Source organism: Lynx canadensis, chromosome F1 (genome assembly GCF_007474595.2).
Source record: "Lynx canadensis isolate LIC74 chromosome F1, mLynCan4.pri.v2, whole genome shotgun sequence".
Taxonomy (NCBI): Eukaryota; Metazoa; Chordata; class Mammalia; order Carnivora; family Felidae; genus Lynx; species Lynx canadensis.
The window spans coordinates 23,298,203-23,319,803 of NC_044319.2; the positions used below are offsets into that span (position 1 = coordinate 23,298,203).

Genomic DNA, 21,601 nt, shown 5'->3' on the forward strand with positions numbered 1-21,601 from the left:
GCGTTTGTGCACACATGTGAGTGCATGCATGCAGGCCAGAGAGCGTTCAGTGGGAAGGATAAGGAACAAATAAGGACAGGAAGAGAAGTGAGCAGTTTCATTGGTCTGAGATGCCATCCACTCTCACTTAGAGTAAGGAAAGAGGAAAGGCTGAGTTAGCTCCCGACAAGGCAACTTTGCTCTTTTTTTTTTTTTTTTTAATGTTTTTATTTTATTTTTTGAGAGACAGAGACAGACAGAGTGCTAGTTGGAGAGGGGCAGAGAGAGAGAGACACAGAATCTGAAGCAGGCTCCAGGCTCTGAGCTGTCCGCACAGAGCCCAACACGGGGCTCAAACCCACGAAATGTGAGATCATGACCTGAGCTGAAGTCAGACTCTTAACTGACTGAGACATCCAGGTGCCCCAACTTTGCTCTTTTTTAAAAAACTAGGGTGAATCATTGCAACATTGGACTCATCTGAATTCAAATGTAAATACACAAAAAGCTTCTGTAACAGTACAGAAGCAAACATGAAGATTTAAGAATTATCATTGTCATCGCTTTCCTTAGTTAACGAAGGTAATGAAGAACTGACCTATATTCCAACTGGTAGTTCTGATTTGGGCAAAGGATGTAATGTGTTTTGTTCTTCAGCATTTCGTAAAAGAGGAGTTTCTGGCTGAGATGGAATCTTTTAAGGGTTTTTCAGTTTAGACTCAAATACCCAAACTAGTATGGTGAGTTTTCTGGAGAACTGGAAGATTGCATAAATCACAGTGCTTTTGTTAAATGTTTAATTAAGTGGTACAAGGCAGATTTTATTTTTTCAAGGAAAAAATGGGGGGGGGGTATGTTATAGACCACACATATATGAGCATCAAAGTTAATGATTCTGTGTTTTATAGAAGACAAATCAGTTTCACTGTAGTCTTATCATGGACAATAAAATGACAAACTTGAATAATTTCACTATTTCAGTCGCTTAATTAAATAGCCCATGTGGTAAGCCCAGTGGAAATAGCCACAAACTGAGCTGTTATTCAGGTTAATGGAAGGAGCAGAGGGGAGAGCAAAGAGATTCAGATCAGTGCTGTCCACTAGAAATATAATGAAAGGCACGTATGTAATTTTTTTAAACTGAAGTATGACTGACACACAGCGTTGCATTAGTTTCAGGTGTACAACATAGTGATTGGACAAATCCACACATGAGGCAGTGCTCACCACAAGTATAGCTACCATCTGTCACTATGCACCACTGTTACACTATCATTGACTATGCTCCATAAGCTCTACCATTCATCCCCGTGATGTATTCATTCTACAGCTGGAAGCCTGTATCTCCCTCTCCCCTTCACCCATTTTGCCCATCCCCCCATTCCCTCCCCTCAGGCAACCATCAGTTTTTTCTCTGTATTTAAGGATCTGTTTCTGTGCTAGCTTTTAGTTTGTGTGCTTGTTCACTTGTTTTATTTCTTAGATCCCCCATATGAATGAAATCATATTGTATCTGTCTTTCCCTGTCTGACTTATTTCACTTAACATAATACCCTCTAGGTCCAACCATGTTGTTGCAAATGACACGATCTCATCCTTTCTTACGAGTAATATTCCTTATGAGTAATATTCCATTGTGTATCTATACCACATCTTCTTTGTCCATTCATCTACTGATGGACACTTGGGTTGCTTTCATCTCTTGACTATTGTAAATAATGCCTCAGTAAACATAGGGGTGCATATATCTTTCTGAATTACTGTTTTTGTTTTCTTTGGGTAAATACCCAGTATAACACATATGTTATTTAATATTTTCTAGTAGCCACATTAATTGGTGAAGCCCAGAGAAAGATGCATATTTGAGAGAGAGAGGTTTAGTGGGAAGAAAAGAATAAGGTGGTCCTGCAGCTGGATCCCCAAGTTAGATCTCTGTCATGAAAAACACTACCCCATGTTGATAAACTAACTGTATTTGCAGTTTATCACAAAATTACACTATTTCACAGTGAACAAGAAGACCTGAAAGCCTTTCATTTCAAATGTGATACATTAGGCCCGGAGAAGCAAAGTAACTTACCTCAACTCCCATAGACAAAGTGACACCCCGTTTTGATTCCCAGCAGATAGTTGTCCCGCCATTCTGTGCTGCCTCTGTATCATTCAGCCATTTTTTCTTCGTTCGTCGGTCTGCTCAAAAGAACATTTGGTGCCAGGCACTGTGTTATGGCATTGGGATATGGTGATGAATATGACAGTCCTTGTCCTCAAAGACATTATGGTGTAGGGGGACACAAGTTTATCCAGTTGTGTCACCGATGAACCTCCAGCTTCTGATGCTTGTCACACTGTGTCAGTTGTCATGACAAGCAGGGGACAGTAATAATACATTAAAGGACATTTGTGACAAGCCTGAAAGTGCTCCAAGATGTAAGGGTTTCCCCCTCCATTCATTGGAAAGAAAGCACTGGAAGGAGGCGTGCAGACCTATTCTGAGCAAACAGCACAAAGCAATACCTTTAAGGAGAGGGAAAGAAGAATGAACTCTTCAGTTCATTTACTTTACAAACACCTCAGCGTGGATCCTGAATGTCTGGACCATGGAATGTGCTATGATTTGGCAGTTGCCGGTGCTCATAAGGGTTCTCAGATTCCAAGAGGCGAACTGCCACAGGACCATTTGGACTTCAGAAAGGCAAATCTTGCTCATGGTCACAAGAGGATTGGTATTAAAAAAAAAAGTTATTAGATCACCACAGATCTTCCTAAGGATAATAGTATAACATTTCATAAAGTTTGAGCTACAGATACAAAATCCTCCATATCTCACTTTTTATTTCTTATGCATTCCCTTTCAATCACATGGGTGAATATTTACATTGCTTAATCAGGATGTATGTATAATTTTATAATCTTGTTTTCGCAGTGAAAATTCTCTTCAAACTACTTTTCCATGACACAGATGAGTCATCATAATCGTTATTTTAGTGACTGCGTAATATTCCATTCAGTAATCTTATCAAGCTTTGCTTAAATTTGTTATTAGCTAAGTTATTAAGCAAGATGCTCCTTGGACTTTACTGAAAATAATTGTGAATGCTTCGGGTTTTCATGACAAAATTGCATATTTACCTATAAAGATCCCTTAGTGAGACAGTGTATGCTAATGCAGTTATAGGTTTTCAACCACCACAACAGCAAGATGCTTTCCAAGTATCTTTGGTTTGAAGCAATTATGCAAGACGGGTACACACTGTGGGCTCAGTTAACCTAGAAATTCAAAAGAACTCTGTTGGCAGCATTGCCCTTTCTTGTAATAGGTCAGGAATGTAGACACTATTTTTATTGGTACCTGATTGCTGAAGTCCCCAGTTTAAAAAAAATTTTTTTAATGTGTATTTATTTTTGAGAGAGAGGGAAAGAGAGAGTGCAAGCAGGGGAGGAGCAGAGAGAGAGAGAGGGAGACACAGAGTCTGAAGCAGGCTCCAGGCTCCGAGCTGTCAGCACAGAGCTCCACGCGGGGCTCAAACCCATGAACCATGAGATCATGACCTGAGCCAAAGTCGGACACTTAACCGACTGAGCCACCCAGGTGCCCCTAAAGTTCCCAGTTTTTAAAAAATGATCTGGCCCCTAAGAACCTGAGGACTAAGTTATAGATGGCCTCTCCAGACCTAAGGAGGAGGCCATTCAATTAACCAGTCTTAACCTTCCTCTTCAGAGCAGGCAGTGCGCTTCCAGGAAGCTGTAGCTGCCATCCCTAGTTCTCAGGGAGGGAATGGAGCTTGGGGCAGTTCCGATTTTTTAGGTCTTTGGGGAAAGGTTACTGATAAGGAAACATATTTTATCCTAGACAAAAGTTGTTACAACTTCTGCTGTAGTTAGACGTTTTAAGTAAGGTGAGGCCCTTTTTGAGGTCTTGCATAGGACTAGAACCTTATTTCCTGCTTCTTATTTTTACTCTCCTTTGATGACCCAGTGAAATGAGTTATGTATTTATATGACCTTGGGTAATGACTTCAACTTCTTTGATTTTGAGTTTTCCATTTGCTACCTAGGAATGATTACATCTGGCTTACCTGTCTCATGAGATAGCTGTGAGACTCAAATGAGATGTAAACTGTAAGAACTTCTGACAAGTGCAAGCTGGATGCTATTATTAATCATTGGTAATGACGATGAGTGGAAAATCCCCAGATAGCATCGGCAGACGGTGCTATACTCTGTGGGTGTATCAGGCTAGGACATGATAAAGTGATGCCAGTTAACCCCAGTGATTTGTTTTGTAACGTAAACCTGGCCAAGTCCTTCCCCTGTCTGCCTTACTTGTAGAAAGCATCCTCCCACCGACGTGGGTAAGATTACACAAGGTGTTTTGAGCTCACAAGACAAAGGTCATGTCATCCATAGACGCAGTCAGGAAGAATTTCCCTAACGTTTTTGTGTGCTGCAGTCACAATTATAATAAGACCCATGTGTAAACAATCATCTCCAGGAATAAGAGAAAGTGTCATCAAAAATGAAGGGCAAGTCTGTGGCTAGAGGAGCATCTTCCTTATTTATCTGAAAACTCAAGCTTGCTTTAAATTGTGTCCAGGCTGTGTGGTCACGTTTTGCCTGCAGGGAGTAAGCCACACAACTCCCCACAAGGGCAGCGATATGCACGTGACCCAGTTTCTGTGGTCTGAGCTGAAAGATTACCCGCGCATGTGCACTGCCTCAACTGCCTGTGAACATTACATAGTGACGTCTTCCTACAATTCACGTTTTAAAGAGGAAATTAGATCATTTTCATTTCAGTTTTGGGGCATGATTATTTTTTTTCCTTTGAGATCATTTCAGCAGGATCTCCATGAATAGTTACTAGGATATTGGAAGACCGTTCTGCACTTGCTGTCTTCAAATACAAATCTCCCCCATCTAAAAACATACATGTTTGTCCTGGGCATATAGGAAATCATTGATTGTGTTATTGTTCTCCTGGCCTGACTCTGCCCAGGTATCTAACACGGATAGGGTGACAGATCAACTCTTTCAGGCCCATGGAAAGCATGTTCAATGAACACAGCTTCAGGACACAGACCATCTTCACGGTATTTAGAGGGAAGCAAATATTCTCTCCTCCCTTATCAGGATTTTGATGACACCATCCTTACTGTTTGAAAGAGATAGGAGTGGGGTCATTTTTATTTTTTTAAGGCTTTGAAAAAACTTAAAGTAAATGGGATTGTTTATGCTAAGGAAAAGAAGGCTGCCACACAGAAGACATAGTCTATATATCAACTGAGTACCAAAAAAGAGAAAATGAGATTCAACCAGGGTCACAAGTGAGGATTTATGTCTGGACAGTGATGATTGCCTTCAATGGATAGAGTTCTAGTTGTTTGAAATGGTGTCTGTAGGAACCTGCCCAAAGTATTTCCTTATCCACATACCTTTTGACAGAGCTTCATTGTAGTACTATTTTTATACATCACTTTAAGTACAAGGGTTCTTTTGTGTTAAGTGAGTGAGCAGTCGGCAGAGGGGACATTTCCTAACCTGATAATGAGGAAATAAGTTCATCAAGATGCTAATAAGCATTCAAGAGTTATGGTCTTCTATTGTATCTTTTTCTTCTATGCAATTTGTGTTTTCTCAAAATCTATAGTTTATAAACCACTTGCAACAGAATTTGCTGAACAGCTTTTTAAATGCAGATTCCTAGAGCAAGATCAAGAATTGCATTTTTAATGCTTATTTATTTTTGAGAGAGAGAGAGAGTGCAAGTCGGGGAGGGGCAGAGAGAGAGAATCCAAAGCAGCCTTCAGGCTCTGAGCTGTCAACACAGAGCCTAATGCGGGTCTTGAACCCACAAACCATGAGATCATGACCCGAGCCAAAGTCAGATGCTTAACCGAGTGAGCTACCCAGGAGCTCCCTCCAAGAATTGCATTTTTAACAAGCACATAGGTGATTCTGATGTTTGAGAACCACTCCCCGTATGTTGGGTAGAGGAATGGTTCTCAAGGTGTGCCCTGTACCTAAAGCATCAGCATCATCTGGGAGCTCATTAGAAAAGCAAATTCTTGGACTCCGCCCTGTACCTTACTGAATCTGAAAAGTCTGGGGGTGAGGCTCAGCAATCTGTTTTTCTGATCCTCACCAAAGTCCGAGAAGCACGGGGGTAGAGTATGTCAATTCCCTTCAGTACCTCTTTACAGCAGTAAGAAAGAGATTTATTAAGAGAGAATCTGATTCATTTGTGACACTTGGGTCTTATCTGGAACTGAGAAATCTTGGTTTGGGGTGCCTGGGTGGCTCAGTCGGTTTCGGCTCAGGTTGTGATCTCAGGGTTCTGGGATGGAGCCCCACGTTGGGCTTTGTGCTTAAGATTCTCTCCCTCTCCCCCTTCCCCTCCCCTCCTCCTTCCCTCCCCCTCCCTCTCCCCTCCTTCTCCCTCTTCCCTTCTTCCCCACTGCTTGTGCTGTTGAAAAGAAGGAAGGAAGGAAGGAAGGAAGGAAGGAAGGAAGGAAGGAAGGAAGGGAGGAAGGAAGGAATCTTGGTTTAGACAGAACTTTAAAAGGAGATTTAATCTTGCCCTCCCTCTAGTATTTAAATTCCTTCCCTCCCTCCATCCCTCCCTCCATCCCTCCCTCCATTCCTCCCTCCCTTCCTTCCCTCTCTCCCTCTATCTCCCTCGCTCTCTCCCTCCCCCTTTCCCCCTTTCCCCACTCCATCTCTCTTTTTCTCTCTCTTTCTTATGTGCCAGGCACTGGGCTACGGATTGAGGATACAGTGGTGAATGCAAACTACAGAGAAAGTTCCTGTCCTCTTGGAACTTACAGGCTAGGGGAAGGCATATTTCAAATGATTACACTAATAACTATGAAATTATAATTATTGTAAGTGCTATGGTGAGGAGGCACATGATGTTCTGAGAGTGTATAAGACAGGGGTTTGAGCATGTCTGCATACCTTCTACAAGGCAGCTCAGCCCAGATGGAGCACTTCCTCTTGAGGGAGAATTCTGACACCCAGTTGGAGCCTGCCTCACTCTAAGATACATATAAGTGTTAGAAATCTGTTCCCTATTTCAGTGAAAATATGCCACACTGTGCTTTGGACCATGCAGACCTGACTGTGTATCTGAATCTACATGGAACAAGTCCAGTGTTCTTTTACGTTGCAGATCTTCACGTAGATGATGAAGATCTCTTTCCTCGAGGTTTTTTCTTTTCAAGGCTGTGAGACTCCTCATTTATTTGGTCTCCTTCAGAAGCACTCCACTTTTTAAAAAGATGTTTGTAAAATATTCTGCTTCTCAGCATCAACTAGAAGTGTGTAATGGTAATTTCTTAGGAGCATATCTCAGATTCCATCTATGACTGTCCTTGTCCTGATTATGCTCCACAGTCCCATGGCCCAACCTCACCTGCCCTGTGTACAACTGCATCACATCACTAACTTGCACTGGGCTCGCAGTTAAGTGAAACCCTGGGCTTATCTAGCTTGCCTTTTTTAAGTAATTGAAAATGTTTTAAGGGCAGTGCCCTCAAGATTTTCCTCTAGGATGTCAGCCCTTTAACCAGCAGCCGTCACTGAAGTTGTTTAGTCGATTATGTGTACTGGCATTATCAACCAATCTAAATATCTTCAGTGTGTCAATCAAAAGCATATAAAGCCTTAAGAATTGCCTTGCTAGAATCTAGATGCAGGATGTCTCCAACAGCCTTCTAATCTGCCAATCTAGTATGTCGGTGTGAAGGAAATGGGCTAGTCTGTCTTCACTTGTTCTAGTAATCACCACTTCCTTTTCTCTGTTGACAAACAGTCTTTTAATATTTATTGACATATCAAGAATTCATGAGATGTACTGCTTTTAATCAAATGAGGCATGCAGCCTTTTCCTATGTGATTAAAAACTTTTATCAAAACATCTTCACTGGAAAACCTTTCTGCCATCTGTTTGAGAAGCCATTTATATCCTCAGAGTGAGTTCTGTATCTTTGTATTTTCACCTAGAGCAACACCGTTATAACTCGTCTTCAGGTGCCTGGATCTCCGTGAAGCACACATTTTTTTCTTGACCTATTCCTCTTCTCTTCTTGGCAGGTCTGTATCCACTAACGCAAATAAGATTTGGTCAGCAGATATATGTTTTAGTCTAGAGTTTACGAAATATAATTCAGGGACTTCTAAGTAATCTTGAGGCTAGTGCTCATGAGTTATCATTTATAATATGGCAATAAATATTTGCTTAAGTCATGAATAAATTTTTAAAATAAAAACTTTTATTACCATTTCGTTAGAATGGACCCCATTCATTTTTAATTCCACCGTAGTATTTTCTTTTGTTCTGTTTTTAAGAATGTCACATTCTGTCTGGCCTTCAGTCTGCTCACTTGTTAAACGAGTGGTTGAACTAGATGATCCTATGGTATATTCAAACTCTAGAATTAAATGGTTCTAAACCTTGATAAGGAAAGGAAATTTAACGCAATTTAAAAGTCAAACCACAATACACACACATATACATGCATGTGCAAACATACACACATGTACATGTGCATACATATCAAACTGGTGAGACCGCATCAATGTCAATTTCCTGGTGGTGATATTGTGCTATGGTTTTGCAAGATATTCCTGTTAGGAGAAATGGGGTGAAGGGTATATTGGATATCTCTGTATTATTTCTTTTAAGAACACATGAATCTACAATTACCTCAAAATAAAAAGTTTAAAAAAATTAAACCATAGACTGTATAACAGGACTTTGAAAGTAAGAGTAGGCCTTTCTTGACCACATATTAGCTTAAACAAATTATTCAACCTTCCTGAAGTCAGTTTCTTTCTCAGCCTTAAAGTGGGAATATTAAGCGGCACCTGGGTGGCTCAGTCTGTTAAGCATCCAACTTCGGCTCAGGTCACGATCTCACGGTTCCTGAGTCTGAGCCCCACATTGGGCTCTCTGCTGTCAGCACAGAGCCTCCTTGAGATCGTCTGTCTCCCTCTCTCTCTGCCCCTCCCCAACTTGCACTCCCTCTCTCTCAAAAATAAACATTTAAAAAATTAAAAACTGGGACTATTAATCCTTACCTAATGGGATGGCTGGAAGGATTATATGAGATGGTGTGTATAAACATTGGCTTATACTTCTATTGTTAGTATTCAATAAATGTTGGTTACTTGCCACTGTACTTCTTCTCCTTTGTTCTAGAGAAGAAACTAGGGCAAACTGACTTGCTGCAGCTCTCCCAGAAAAGACGACATACGACCTGAAGCTAAAGACAATTTCGAAGTATACATTAGTGACATGAACCCCATAGCAGTGTAGTGAGTAATGCAGTTACATAACTTTTACAGATCACCAGGCAGATCAGCTAACATGGCTTGGCGCAGTGAACCGATAAAATAAAATAACAACGCAGCTTCCAAACCCAGCCTGAGTCAGGGAGTCCCGACACAGCAGCCAGAGTCAAAATCCAGAATGACTGCCTAGGCCTTAGAGCTTTGGTGTTTCAGTTGACTCAGACATGCTGTAAATCTGTGTAAGGGGTGGGGAGGAAACAAAAGCTGGCCCCCTGAATAACTCTTCCCCAAGGGGCATAGAGAAGCTTTCTTTTCCTTGCGGAATCCTTAATCATATCTCCCAAATAGGAGTTTTCTATGCAACTGCACAGATGCGAAAAAGGGAGAGACTAAGGAGAATAGACATGTCTTGGTCCTGAGGATGTGATAGTTGAATGGATGGCCAAGATGTCTCTCCCACATATCTTATGAAATGTTTAGAATTTCCCAGGGATCTGTCCTTGCCCCTGATCTGATGAATGTTGTTATCAGTCAGTTGGATAAAACACAGAAAGTAAGCCCACCAAAATAGTTGAATGTTACAGAGGTGAAAGGGAGTTTGGGAACAATTATAATTTTTAAATGATTTTGGCAGGCTGTGGGGCACTGAGTTGATCACAGTAAGTTGTAATTTATTAGGGGCAGTGTTAAAACCTGTACTTCAAAACCAAAAGCAGAAGTATGGGTTAGGAAAGGATTAAATTGACAGGGGTTTTATGCAAAAAAAGTTGTAGGATCTTATGTGACTATAAGAAAGGTATGAGTCAATGGTGTGATGTATTTGTATTTTAGAAAGGAAATTAGGGACCAAAAAAAAAAGAACGTAATCTTTCTACTTTACATAATTTACACAAGTTGAAAAATACTCAGTGGGTTGTATTCAGTGTGGGCCAAATTTAAGAAAGATATTGACTAAATGGAATTGGTTACTAAGGGAAGGAAAGAAAAGGTAGGGCTGAATTTAAAGGATCCCCAAAACTATATTGTTTAAAGAACGGTTGAGGGAAAATAAGGATATTCAGCTATTCTTTTAGAGTTGCCCTACAGAAGAGGACAAGTAAACTTGTCTATTTTGCTCTGAAAATCAGAAATGGGATTAATGAGAGTTCATGGAAACAGATTTTGGCTCAATACAAGGAAAATTTTTCAAATAATTAGAGCAGTTCCATGACTATTTCACTAAATTGTGAGTTTCCTGTCACTGGAAATATTCAAGCCGAGGCCAGATGAGTGTCTGGGATTCTGAGGGCTTCTAGCATTGAATGAGAGCTTAGGGTAGGTGACCTTTAAGACCACTTTCAGCTCTCTTAGTCTGTGATTTAAGTAAGCATGAATGCCAAGGCCGCTTATGACATGCCAGAGCTACTTTTTCAACTCTTGGCTCTGATTCTGACCAGCTGTGTGACCTTCGGCTAAGAAGTTAACCATTTTTTGTTCCAATTTCCTCAGCCATAAAATGAGGGATCTGGATTTAATGATATCTAAGTTCTCCGCAACTTCATAATTACAGCATGTTGGAAAAGTAGAGTTGGAGCTGATACCTGCCATTTTTCTAAGTCAGCTTACACGGAGAAGACTTAACAAGCAAAGGCCATTGTTGATTCTGGGGACCATTGGACTAAACTCTCAGTTGCTTGTTGGCAGGAGAGTGGACGATTGTGATCCTGGGATTTGTTCTCATGAGATCTGTGGCAGGAAGTTGATCAAATAACTGATAATCCGGTTTCTCTCAAACACCTGTACATTCTGGCTGAGTTCAGCGATGCCTTTGCAAAGAACTTAGAAGAAATGAAGGTCACATTACTATTGCAATACAGTTCTGTCTCTTACAAAGCACACCTTTGTTCTTCATTTCCTTAATGATCTGGCAGTTGCTGTTGAGCTTGGCTTACAATAATAAGAACCAATATCCATAAAACAACTTGCTATGTGGCAGATACTGTCCTAAAAGTTTTGTATAAATTAATTTACCTAATCAGTTTATAACCTGAAAATCTAATGATGAATCAGTAGGTTAGATCCTTTTTTCCCCTATGGTCAAGGAGTAGTTAAAATGCAGTTTAAATCTATCCTAATGGTAGAGAGTCCAGAATTCAGATCCCTGCCCTCATTCTTTCAGGCTTCATTGCTGGTGTTCAATTACTATAATTTCCTGTGTGGTTCATTTGATTACTAACCCTTTTCTTCTCTGCCTGTATGAAGGTGCTTCATCCACCACTACTATATTCCAGCTCCCCATTTTCCTCTTGGACTTCTCTCTGACTCCCACATCATTGTCTCCACATTCCATTTCTTCAGTTATTTTTTCCAGAAGTTTTTGAAAACACAACTATAGTGGGAATGCTATAGTTTGCTTTGATAGAGTAATAGAAGGTAGGAGTAGGATTTCAAATACCTCCTTTGGTTGCTGAGGTTAGTGGGGGAAGAAATAAGTAAATTTATGCTTTTGGTAAAGACATGAATTTAAAACCTTATTCTGAGGTTCGCAGGTCTGGCAGTACTCACTCCATCCAAGTACCACATTTTCTTCCATGTCTTTGTTTCCTGAGGTTGGAAATGAAAACAGCTGTTAAAAATAAGAGCTCATGAGTCAATCTTGAATCTCAGTGTAGCAATTACAGTTTCCATCTCTGTTGGTAAAGTCCCTCCCAGTGTACTGAGCTCCATATCACAGCCCCCTTGTTGTCAATTTTATACCAAGACTTTAATTTGTGTTTTCCAAGCCTCAAAGATAACACTAAATCATTTGCCAAACCAGAAAAAAATAACAAGGAAGAAATACATCAATTTAAAAACTTGATTCTCAGACATGCTCTTTTTCTGATTTAGAGCTCGAGCAGAACTCTGTGTCAATATTAGAAATGTCAGTTACTGTCCCACATTTTTGAAGGTGGAACTTCTGGGCTTTGTGGTATCCTCACTGTGGAGAATTTTGCTTGAACTCTTTTTCATTAAAAAAAAATTTTTTTTAAGTGTTTATTTTTAAGAGAGAGAGAGGTGGGTGGTGGTGGGAGAGGTGGAATGGGGATGGGGGGAGGGACAGCGAAAGAAGGGAGGGACAGTAGATCCAAAGTGGGCTCCACGCTGACAGTGGGGCTCAGACTCAGGAACCATGAGATCATGACCTTAGCCGAAGTTGCACACTTAACTGACTGAGCCACCTAGGCACCCCTGCTTGAAAATCTTATCAAGGCTAGCCTTGAATTGTATTTTCCCTTTTCCAAGTTCCTGAGGCTTATGACCTCGTAAATAAATCTCAATGTAGTTATCTACAGCCTATTAATTGATTGTCACCTTCTGGAGCACATTGATCCTTTTTTAGTTCAGCCTCGTCCCACTTAGCAACCATTCATTCCTTGACTGAGTAATCCCATTGTCTGAAGCTCCGAATGTCCCCAGTGAATCAGCTGCCTTGAACTGACCGATCTAATTTGCCCTATAAAGGCAGATCATATGCTGTTAGCAAGAGAGCTTCATGTTCTAGAGGAGAGGCTGGAGGCAAGAGACTTGGCCCTTTCAGTCACTTCATTTTGCCTTATTTCCCCTAAGATTTGATTTATTTACTGTTCTATTCTTTATTATTAGATTATTTATAAAATGTATTCCCCTGCAAAGATTTTTATAATTCTGTTATCATTGTATCCTCTAACAGATATTTTGTGCATTGAAAATTGCCTCAGTCATTTGGGCTGCTATAACAAAAATACTGTAAGTCCAAGATCAAAGCACCCGCAGATCCAGTGTTTGGAGAGAGAGCCAAAAACGGGGGAAGAGCTCTCTTCTTATAAAGGCACTAATCCCATCATGATAAGGGCAGTAATCCCAACATACCTTTGTGACCTGATTACCTCACAAAGGCTGTAGCTGCAAATATCATACTGGGGATTAGGGTTTCAACATATGACTTCTGGGGGACACAAACCATTCAGTCCCTCGCAGAATTTTTGCATTCGTGGTGTGATTTGTGGAATTCTGGGAAGGCTGTTGAGCCCCTGCTTCCTCGACTACACTTAAAATCCGGCATTAAACATTACCTCTCAGATACAACACCTTTTAAAATCTAATCTGTTTGGAAGGGCAAAACCATAAAACTAATATGTGAAGTAGTATAGCATAGTGCTGGCATAGCATAGTGTATTCTGACTGGGATCAGAATACCTGAGTTCACCCGCTTGCTAGCTGTATGACCTTAAGCAATTAATTAATCTTTCTGGGCTTTTGGAGCATCTGTATAGTCGACATGATAATAGCACTCACCTCACAGGTTTTTTGGGTTTTGGTTTTTAAATTTTTTTTAGTCTTTATTTATTTTTGAGAGAGAGAGAGAGCACAAGCAGGGGAGGGGCAGAGAGGGAGACACAGAATCTAATGCAGACTCCAGGCTCTGAGCTGTCAGCACAGAGCCCGATGCGGGGTTCGAACTCATGGACCGCGAGATCATGACCTGAGCCGAAGTCGGATGCTCAACCGACTGAGCCACCCAGGCACCCTGTTACCTCACAGGTTTTTGTAAGGTTTCAGTGAAATGTGTAACATGTTTAGAAGAATAGTATCTTGCTATATAAAGTGTTAGAAACTGTCATCCTTTATTTGCATAAATCAGCATATTTGACAGCAACTTGATAATAAGTCACAAAGAAATTGGAGTTTTGTTCAGGGAACTGGGAGCGGATACTGTGGATACCAGAGGCCCTGGTAAAGAATGGTCTGCCTTAGTGAGGTGCTACGGTTGGAGGCATAGAGCCACTAGGTGCCTAGGTGCCCAAGGGAAACATTTATAAGAGAGAAACAAATGGGGCTAGATCTGCTTCTAGTCCTAACCAGTATGCCCAGTAACTGATGGAATTAATCAGCTGCTATGGTGGTGAGCAAGCAAGGGGACACACATCTGCAAATGAACTTTGAATTCAGGATCTGCTTCATTTTTCTGTGTCTCGTAATTCTATCCTTCGTAATATTCAGGTAACATTAGGTCTCTGAACCATGACACTCGAAGAACCATGGTAAACTGTAGAAGTGTTTTTCTTTGCTAAGTGCCCTTGCCTCTTTCTTTTAGATTACATGAAGCAGACGACGTTTGAAGCCCAAGCCTTTCTAGAAGCTGTGCAGTTCTTCCGGCAGGAGAAGGGACACTATGGCTCATGGGAAATGATCACTGGGGATGAAGTCCAGGTAACATGGGCTCAGAATTTGGGATTCTCTTCTCTGTCTGTGTGTAGGAGGTCAGGGTCAGGATAAATAATCACACACAAAAAAGTGGAAGATGTGGTTCCGAAGGCTGTTTCTCTCATTGTCTAGATGTATTTGGTCCACAGAGTATTGGGTACCGTCTGCAAACACCTCCAGACAGGAGCAAAACAGGACAGTATAAAAACAGGGCAACCGCAACGAGGAGCTTCCATTATTTTCTAAAAAAAATTTGTTTTAATGTTTATTTTTGACAGAGAGACAGAGCATGAGTGGGGGAGGGGCAGAGAGAGAGGGAGACACAGAATCCGAAGCAGGCTCCAGGCTCCGAGCTGTCAGCACAGAGCCCGATGAGGGGCTCGAACCCATAGACCGCGAGATCATGACCTGAGCTGAAGTCGGATGAAGTTGAGCTGAAGCTCAACGGACTGAGCTACCCAAGCGCCCCTCCATTATTTTCTATTCTTTTCTTTACAAAGCATTATTCTTTCAAATGACCTCATGCTTCCAGACCACAATCCAACACGAGCAGTGTGGCATAGTTCAAAGTGTGTGATGGGGGCTTAGGTCAACCTACTTGGATTAAATCTTGCCAACTTATTTAACCTCTTTTAGTCTCAAGTTACTCCTCTGAAAAAAGAGAGTAATGATAATGTTTGCCCTGCAGGGTATTGAGCATTAAGTGAGACGTTGTTGGAAAACTATTTGGCACACGCACTTGTCTTTATTTACTGAATGATTTATAAATGAAGTCAAAGAAATACATTTTAAAAGCATTAAGACAGTTTTCTATGCGTTTTTACTTACCTCTTCTAGTTTTCTATCCTCTATAGTCTGATATAATTTTCCTATGACCTTGGTTAAATGCCAGTCATGGGCTAAGCATGTCCATTGGCTTGGTACCAGGGACGTTGTTACAAATCTCCAAGGAAACTGTGTCCATGAGGACACCAATCACACAGCTGATTCAGCCAGGAAGAGGAGAGTGGGAACGGCGTTATTTAATTAGAGGCACACAGGGTCCAACCATGCTGTTCTTTAATTTCCCCTCGTTTCCCTGAGTGCCTCTTTTGGGGGCCAGTGAAATTTGTTATTAGGAGACCGGATGAGGCCTTGCCTTCGTATGGTCATTAAACATCTGAAGCCGAAAACATTTGATCATGATGATGGGGCTGTTCGTTATTGTTTAACCATATGACTTCTTCTTTCCCACCCACCCCTGCTTTGGTGGATTTTAAACTCATTTATTTCTTAGCTTGAGACTTATTCCAGAACTTTGGCTAACTCTTGGTTTCTGATATTTGGGGGAAGTATATCCATTCATCAGTCTGAGAGGACTAAGGACTAACCGTACTTATACCATAAAGAAAAATGAAAGCAAAAGGGGAGGCTGAAGCACTTGACGCTGATTGGCCTGCCAAATAAACCAACATATTTAGTAGATATACCAGTATTAAAATGCCTTTGTGTAATACTTTTTAATGTTCAAATCCTAATTCTGTGTGTTCATTTTATCGATCTCATGAGGTTATTAGTATTTCCAATTTTGTAAATGAGAAAACCAAGGGAGGTATATAGCAGTGAAGTGACTTGTCCAGTTTTATTCATTAAATAGCTATTGAGCTCCTCTATGCCAGGCACCATGCTGGGGCTGGTGATCCAGAGATGGGCACAACAGGATGGTCCCTGCCCTGTGCAGCTGATAGTTTCATGCTCCCATGCTAAGTGGACAGATGGCAAAGGAAATGATGGCTTCCGATTCCTGGTCCAGTGAAAGATCAGCACCAACCATGGGGCTATACCAAGTTAAACATTTACTTAACTCCTCAAGTTTAGCTATGCTATTTGCTTAATCTTTTCATTTAGAATCTCATGTCAGCTCACTTCTTTCTCGATGCCATTGAAAACAGGTACTTAATGAAACCTTTCTTTGGATTGAGTTGACTTTCTGTTTTTTTGCTTTGGGTTGATTTGTGCTAAGCGCTAGAAGGTGCAAGAGAAGCAAATGACTCATCCCTTACCCTTGTGGTGAGGCAAGACATACCTAGAAACATCCCGAGAATGAGGCAGCCTTAGAAGTGTATGTGGGTAGACATGTGGGTCTGTACATATATGGACATCATAAAGCATTGGCAGCCAGCAGTGATAGGAAGGTGCTAATTTTGCAGTATAAAAAATACCATAAGTAGGAAAGCAGAACAACACAAAACAAAAACAGAGACGAGATCAGTAAAAGCTGGAGTTATCAAGTGACCCAATAAGAAATTTTGCTCCCCCAGGAATCTGAATATCTATGGTGAAGTTAGACTCAGACAATGTGAGCGCCAGAAAGGCATTTCAAGGATTGTTTGTCCAAAACCCTCCAGTTGAAAGAATGTTCAGAGAGGTTGGCTGAAGTCACAGTGCCAGTCTGTGACAGAAAACCCATTTCGAGCCACATCAGGCTCTCCTTCGAGAAGCTGGAGAAAGGAAATGAATTCCAAAACCTTCCTGTCTGGGGCCTAGTGGGGGTCCGCCTCTCTGTAACCTCACATATGAAGCCAAACCAGCATCTGTCCTCAGACTCACAGGAAAAAGAGGTCAGGGGCCCAGAGAAGCTATGTAGTTAAAGAAAATGGCATGACGTAACTGAGTTTGAGAATATGACATCTTCTGTTTAAATTTTTTTAATGTTTATTTAGTTTGAGAGAGAGAGAGCAGGGGAGAGGCAGAGAGAGGAGAGGGAAACATGGAATCTGAAGCAGGCTCCGGGCTCTGAGCTGTCAGCACAGAGCCCCACACGGGGCTCAAAGCCATGAACTACAAGATCATGACCTGAGCCGAAGTAGGATGCTTAACCAACTGAGCTTCCCAGGCGCCCCTGGCATCTTCTGTTTATTTTATTATTTTTTTTTAAATATGTCAAATTGGCTTCCATACTGACATCTTCTGTTTAAAGCACTGGGTTTATTTGCATTTTTTTCCTGTCTGCTAAGCACTTACTTGATCATCATTTTGTCGTCACCCCCCTCTAACCTCATGGCCTGGTATTCAGATGTTCAGCATTATTACATTATTATCTTCATAGTAATGACTCACACAGCAAGTCTGGTGGGCCCTCATGGCAGTGGTGATTTTTTAGGCAACTGCCGAGGCAAAGCAAATATCTTAGGATAACTTGCCTACAGACTATTAAGGTGAAAATATTTATATACTAGTAAAACCGTCAATATATATCCTACTTGTCTATAAAAAATGTATCAAATGAAGTCCTGAAGGAAAGCATTTTGCAAGATGTAAAGCATTTACAGTGATTTGGTATATTTATTATTTCTTGTAGCAATATATTTATGTAATAAATATATCTTTATTATTTTGTAATTATTATTGTAAATTTAAATTTGCCTTTAAATGAACCAGATGAGCTGAGAAAATAGTTCATAGTTCCCACAGAACAGGTGGTTTCAAGACAAGAAAACTGTCCACGTTTTAGGCCTTCTCCATACATTTCAGGGTTGTCTTCTGTCTAATGACCTCAAATGTGCCCCTTTAAATGGATTCTTTCACCCATGGCCTCTCAGCAACACAAAAGGCACAAGGCCGACAGCCTGGTCAGACTATCAGGCCAGTCTCAGGAAGGAGGGCAGTCTCTCTGGATCTCACACCTTCCCCACATCTGGAAGGTAACACATGGTGTGGTTGATTTTGAACAACCTAATGGCATGTTTGATTTCTTATATGTGTGATGAAATTTTAAAATCTGTATATCCTAGAAGTTAAATTTACACACACACACACACACACACACACACACACACACACACACACACCATTTTTTTTTTTAAGCAAAAGTGGTATTTTTAGGGCCCTTATGGTGAGACCCAGTGGATCCTGTTCTGAAGAGAGAGGTTGAGGAACCCCTTCATTAGCACAGTTTATTTATTAAAGTAGCTACTTTCCCTAGAACAGCCCCAGAACTTTGGACCCTGCTCATGGAGAGCTGACCCAGGTAGGGAATCTCAGAGAAGGCCATGGGAAGCTGAGAGGCAGCACAAGGATGGAGGGTGGGGCTGAAGGTTAGGGGAAGAGGGGGACTCGGTGTTGGGATGGACACAGTTGGGCCCCAGCACTCTGAGGCTCTGCCTTGCCCTATGACTTGTCAAGCCCCCCACCCCTGCAAACCACTCCTATTCTCCTCCTCCCCCCCCCCCCAGACATATTTCCTTTTCAATTCCCTAAACTATAAAATAGAACTGAATGTCTTGGAATATTATATGGGAAAGACTAAAAGAAAACTATAAACCTACCTAAATAGATGATTTTTTCCCCCTTTGGCCTTTGTAACATTTTGATTTTTTCAAACCCCTCTCATGCTTATGTTCAGACTCGAACCAGTCTCTGCAGAAGGGTGAAGCAGGCAATTATTATGACCCTGAATGTAACACTTCCAACTAAGATAATATTTCCCATTGTTTTTAAGTTCTGGCTTTGGTCTCTTTATTTTCTTAGCTCCTTCTCCCTATGCGACATTTTCATCACTCTTGGGAAGATGTGTTCCTACTAAGGACTTACTCCATTGTGCAGGATGGGGGGGGGAGGGTCAATGGATTATTAACTACCTACTTGAATCTAATTGTTGGATCTCCTCAACTCCATGGAGCTTGCACACGTCAAGTTCCTTGTAAATTCCTCAAAAATTCTAGTTCACCTCGTGACTGCTCCCAAAGAATGACTAAGAAAGAAAAACATCTCCACCGATGAATCACAAGAACTAGCAGAAATCCTGTCTCCGTTATAATCTTTGTCATACCATGAAGTTCAATATTTCAGGTGACAGGAGGCCCACTCCCTGCACTGACCTGAGCAGACTTCTCTCCTAGGAACCCACAGGCACAGGGGGACTGGACGGCTCATCCACCTCCCACCCTGGGAGTGTTCCTGTTCAGCTCGGCTAATGTGTTACACCCTGCTATAACAGAGCCCTTGGTGGAAGGCAAAATCTAGTGAGCTCATAAGTATTTCCACTAGCACGAGGCTGACCAATGACCTCAGAAAAAATTGTCCATAATTCCCAAAGCCTAATTTGAATTTTTATGAGAAGGAGGTCAATTATTTTGCATGAACATTATTTTAAATTCATAGAACAGATGTCAAATGATTCTCTACTTTTCTGCCATTCTCAAAATTACTTTTTCCCTTGTAAATCTTTTTTATAGCCTGATATTGAAAACTAAGCTGTGAGCCCCAAAAGATTCATAGTGAAACTGAATCTGAACAAATCTGCTCCATGCAGGGGAAGGTGGGTAGTTAAAGAAGGTAGTTAAAGAAGGAGCATTGTAATACATTGACACAGAGAACACTGCTCAGATTCAAAAAAATTTTTTCATTGGGCCAAGCAACACTTTAGGAGTGACTTGGAAACAATTTTAACATTCTGAAAACTTCAGATCCCCTTCCCCATATTCTGTTCATCCCACAAGCATCCAGTTGCCCCAACTGTGTGTTACCCCCATCTTTTTCTAAACTTTATAGGGGATGGAGGTGGGGTTCAGAGAACAGCAGGGACAAAGAACATGAAGACACACAGATTCCAAGGGAGCTTGAGGAGGATGATGGTCTCAGGGAACACAAGCCAGGACTCAAGCCACCAAAACAAAGCCTGACCCCTTTCACAATGTTGCTAAGGGTGCCCTTATCGATAGTGAAAGTTTTGCCTTTTATCCTAAATGCACTAGATTCTTTTGGTTTAAATCTGAGAAGTTTGAATCTGAGGAATTTGTCCTTCCCGATGAGGAGCTGTCAGCAGACATTACTGTTCCTTGCAGATGTTTAAGAACATTTATCTTCGAAGATTGTCTTAGTTGAGATTTCTGTAGCCTCAAAACCAGAGTTAAACTATCAGCCTAGCTGAGTTTATTTTTTTAATTTAATTTAATTTTTTTAATTTACATCCAAGTTAGTTAACATATAGTGCAACAACGATTTCAGGAGTAGATTCCTTAATGCCTCTTACCCATTTAGCCCATCCCCCCCCCAACCCTTTGCTCTCCATATTTAAGAGTCTCTCTTTTTTTTTTAATTTTTTAATGTTTATTTATTTTTGAGAGACAGAGAGACAGAGAGACAGAGCACGAGTGGGGGAGGAGCAGAAGGAGAGGGAGACACAGAATCGGAAGCAGGCTTCAGGCTCTGAGCTGTCAGCACAGAGCCTGACGCAGGGCTCGAACTCACGAACTGCGAGATCATGACCTGAGCCGAAGCCAGATGCTCAATTGACTGAGCCACCCAGGGGCCCCAATATTTAAGAGTCTCTTATGTTTTGTCCCCCTCCCTGTTTTTATATTATTTTTTTCTTTCCTTCCCTTGTGTTCATCTGTTCTGTGTCTTAAAATCTTCATATGAGTGAAGTCATGATATTTGTCTTTCTCTGACTAATTTCGCTTATTAATACCCTCTGGTTCCATACACATAGTTGCAAATGGCAAGATTTCATTCTTTTTGATTGCCGAGTAATACTCCATTGTATGTATATGTGTGTGTATATATATATATATATATATATATATATATATGTATACCACATCTTCTTTATCCATTCATCCATCGATGGACACTTGGGCTCTTTCCATACTTTGGCTATTGTTGATAGTCTACCTGAGTTTATATAGCCCAGGACAATCTTATGTTGGATAGGGACGACCAATGATGACAACTTCGGTTGGCCTGATGCCCAGATTCAGCAATCACCAACTAACAGACTCCGCGGCTGTCTTCCTCTCCACAGATCCTAAGTAACCTGGTGATGGAGGAGCTCCTGCCAACCCTTCAGACAGACCTTTTGCCCAAAATGAAGGGGAAGAAGAACGACAGAAAGAGGGCCTGGCTTGGTGTAAGTGATCATTTTGCTATGCGACTGTGCTACTCGAATTCCCTTCTTTTGGGGGTGGGGCAGGGTTGTTTTTTTTTTTAAATCATTTCTTTGCTGTGTAGAGAACTGCCTATCTTGAGTCTGCTCAGTCTCACTTACATGAGGACTGATCCAAACAGACTCAAACTTTGAAAGAACAATTAGAGTGCACATGCAGGTTTGTTTATGTTATGATAATCTGTGATTAACCCTCCC

At 41.2% G+C, this 21,601-nt stretch overlaps 1 protein-coding gene across 1 annotated transcript in view; it reads left to right on the top strand.

Annotated features, from left to right (window-relative positions):
• NIBAN1 (niban apoptosis regulator 1) overlaps positions 1-21,601 on the top strand; it is a 152,870-nt gene that overhangs the window by 108,621 nt on the left and 22,648 nt on the right. Inside the window, exons 6-7 of the mRNA XM_030302408.1 lie at positions 14,369-14,484; positions 21,263-21,367. Coding sequence (XP_030158268.1) covers positions 14,369-14,484; positions 21,263-21,367 — 221 coding nt within the window. The remainder of the gene's footprint in view (positions 1-14,368; positions 14,485-21,262; positions 21,368-21,601) is intronic.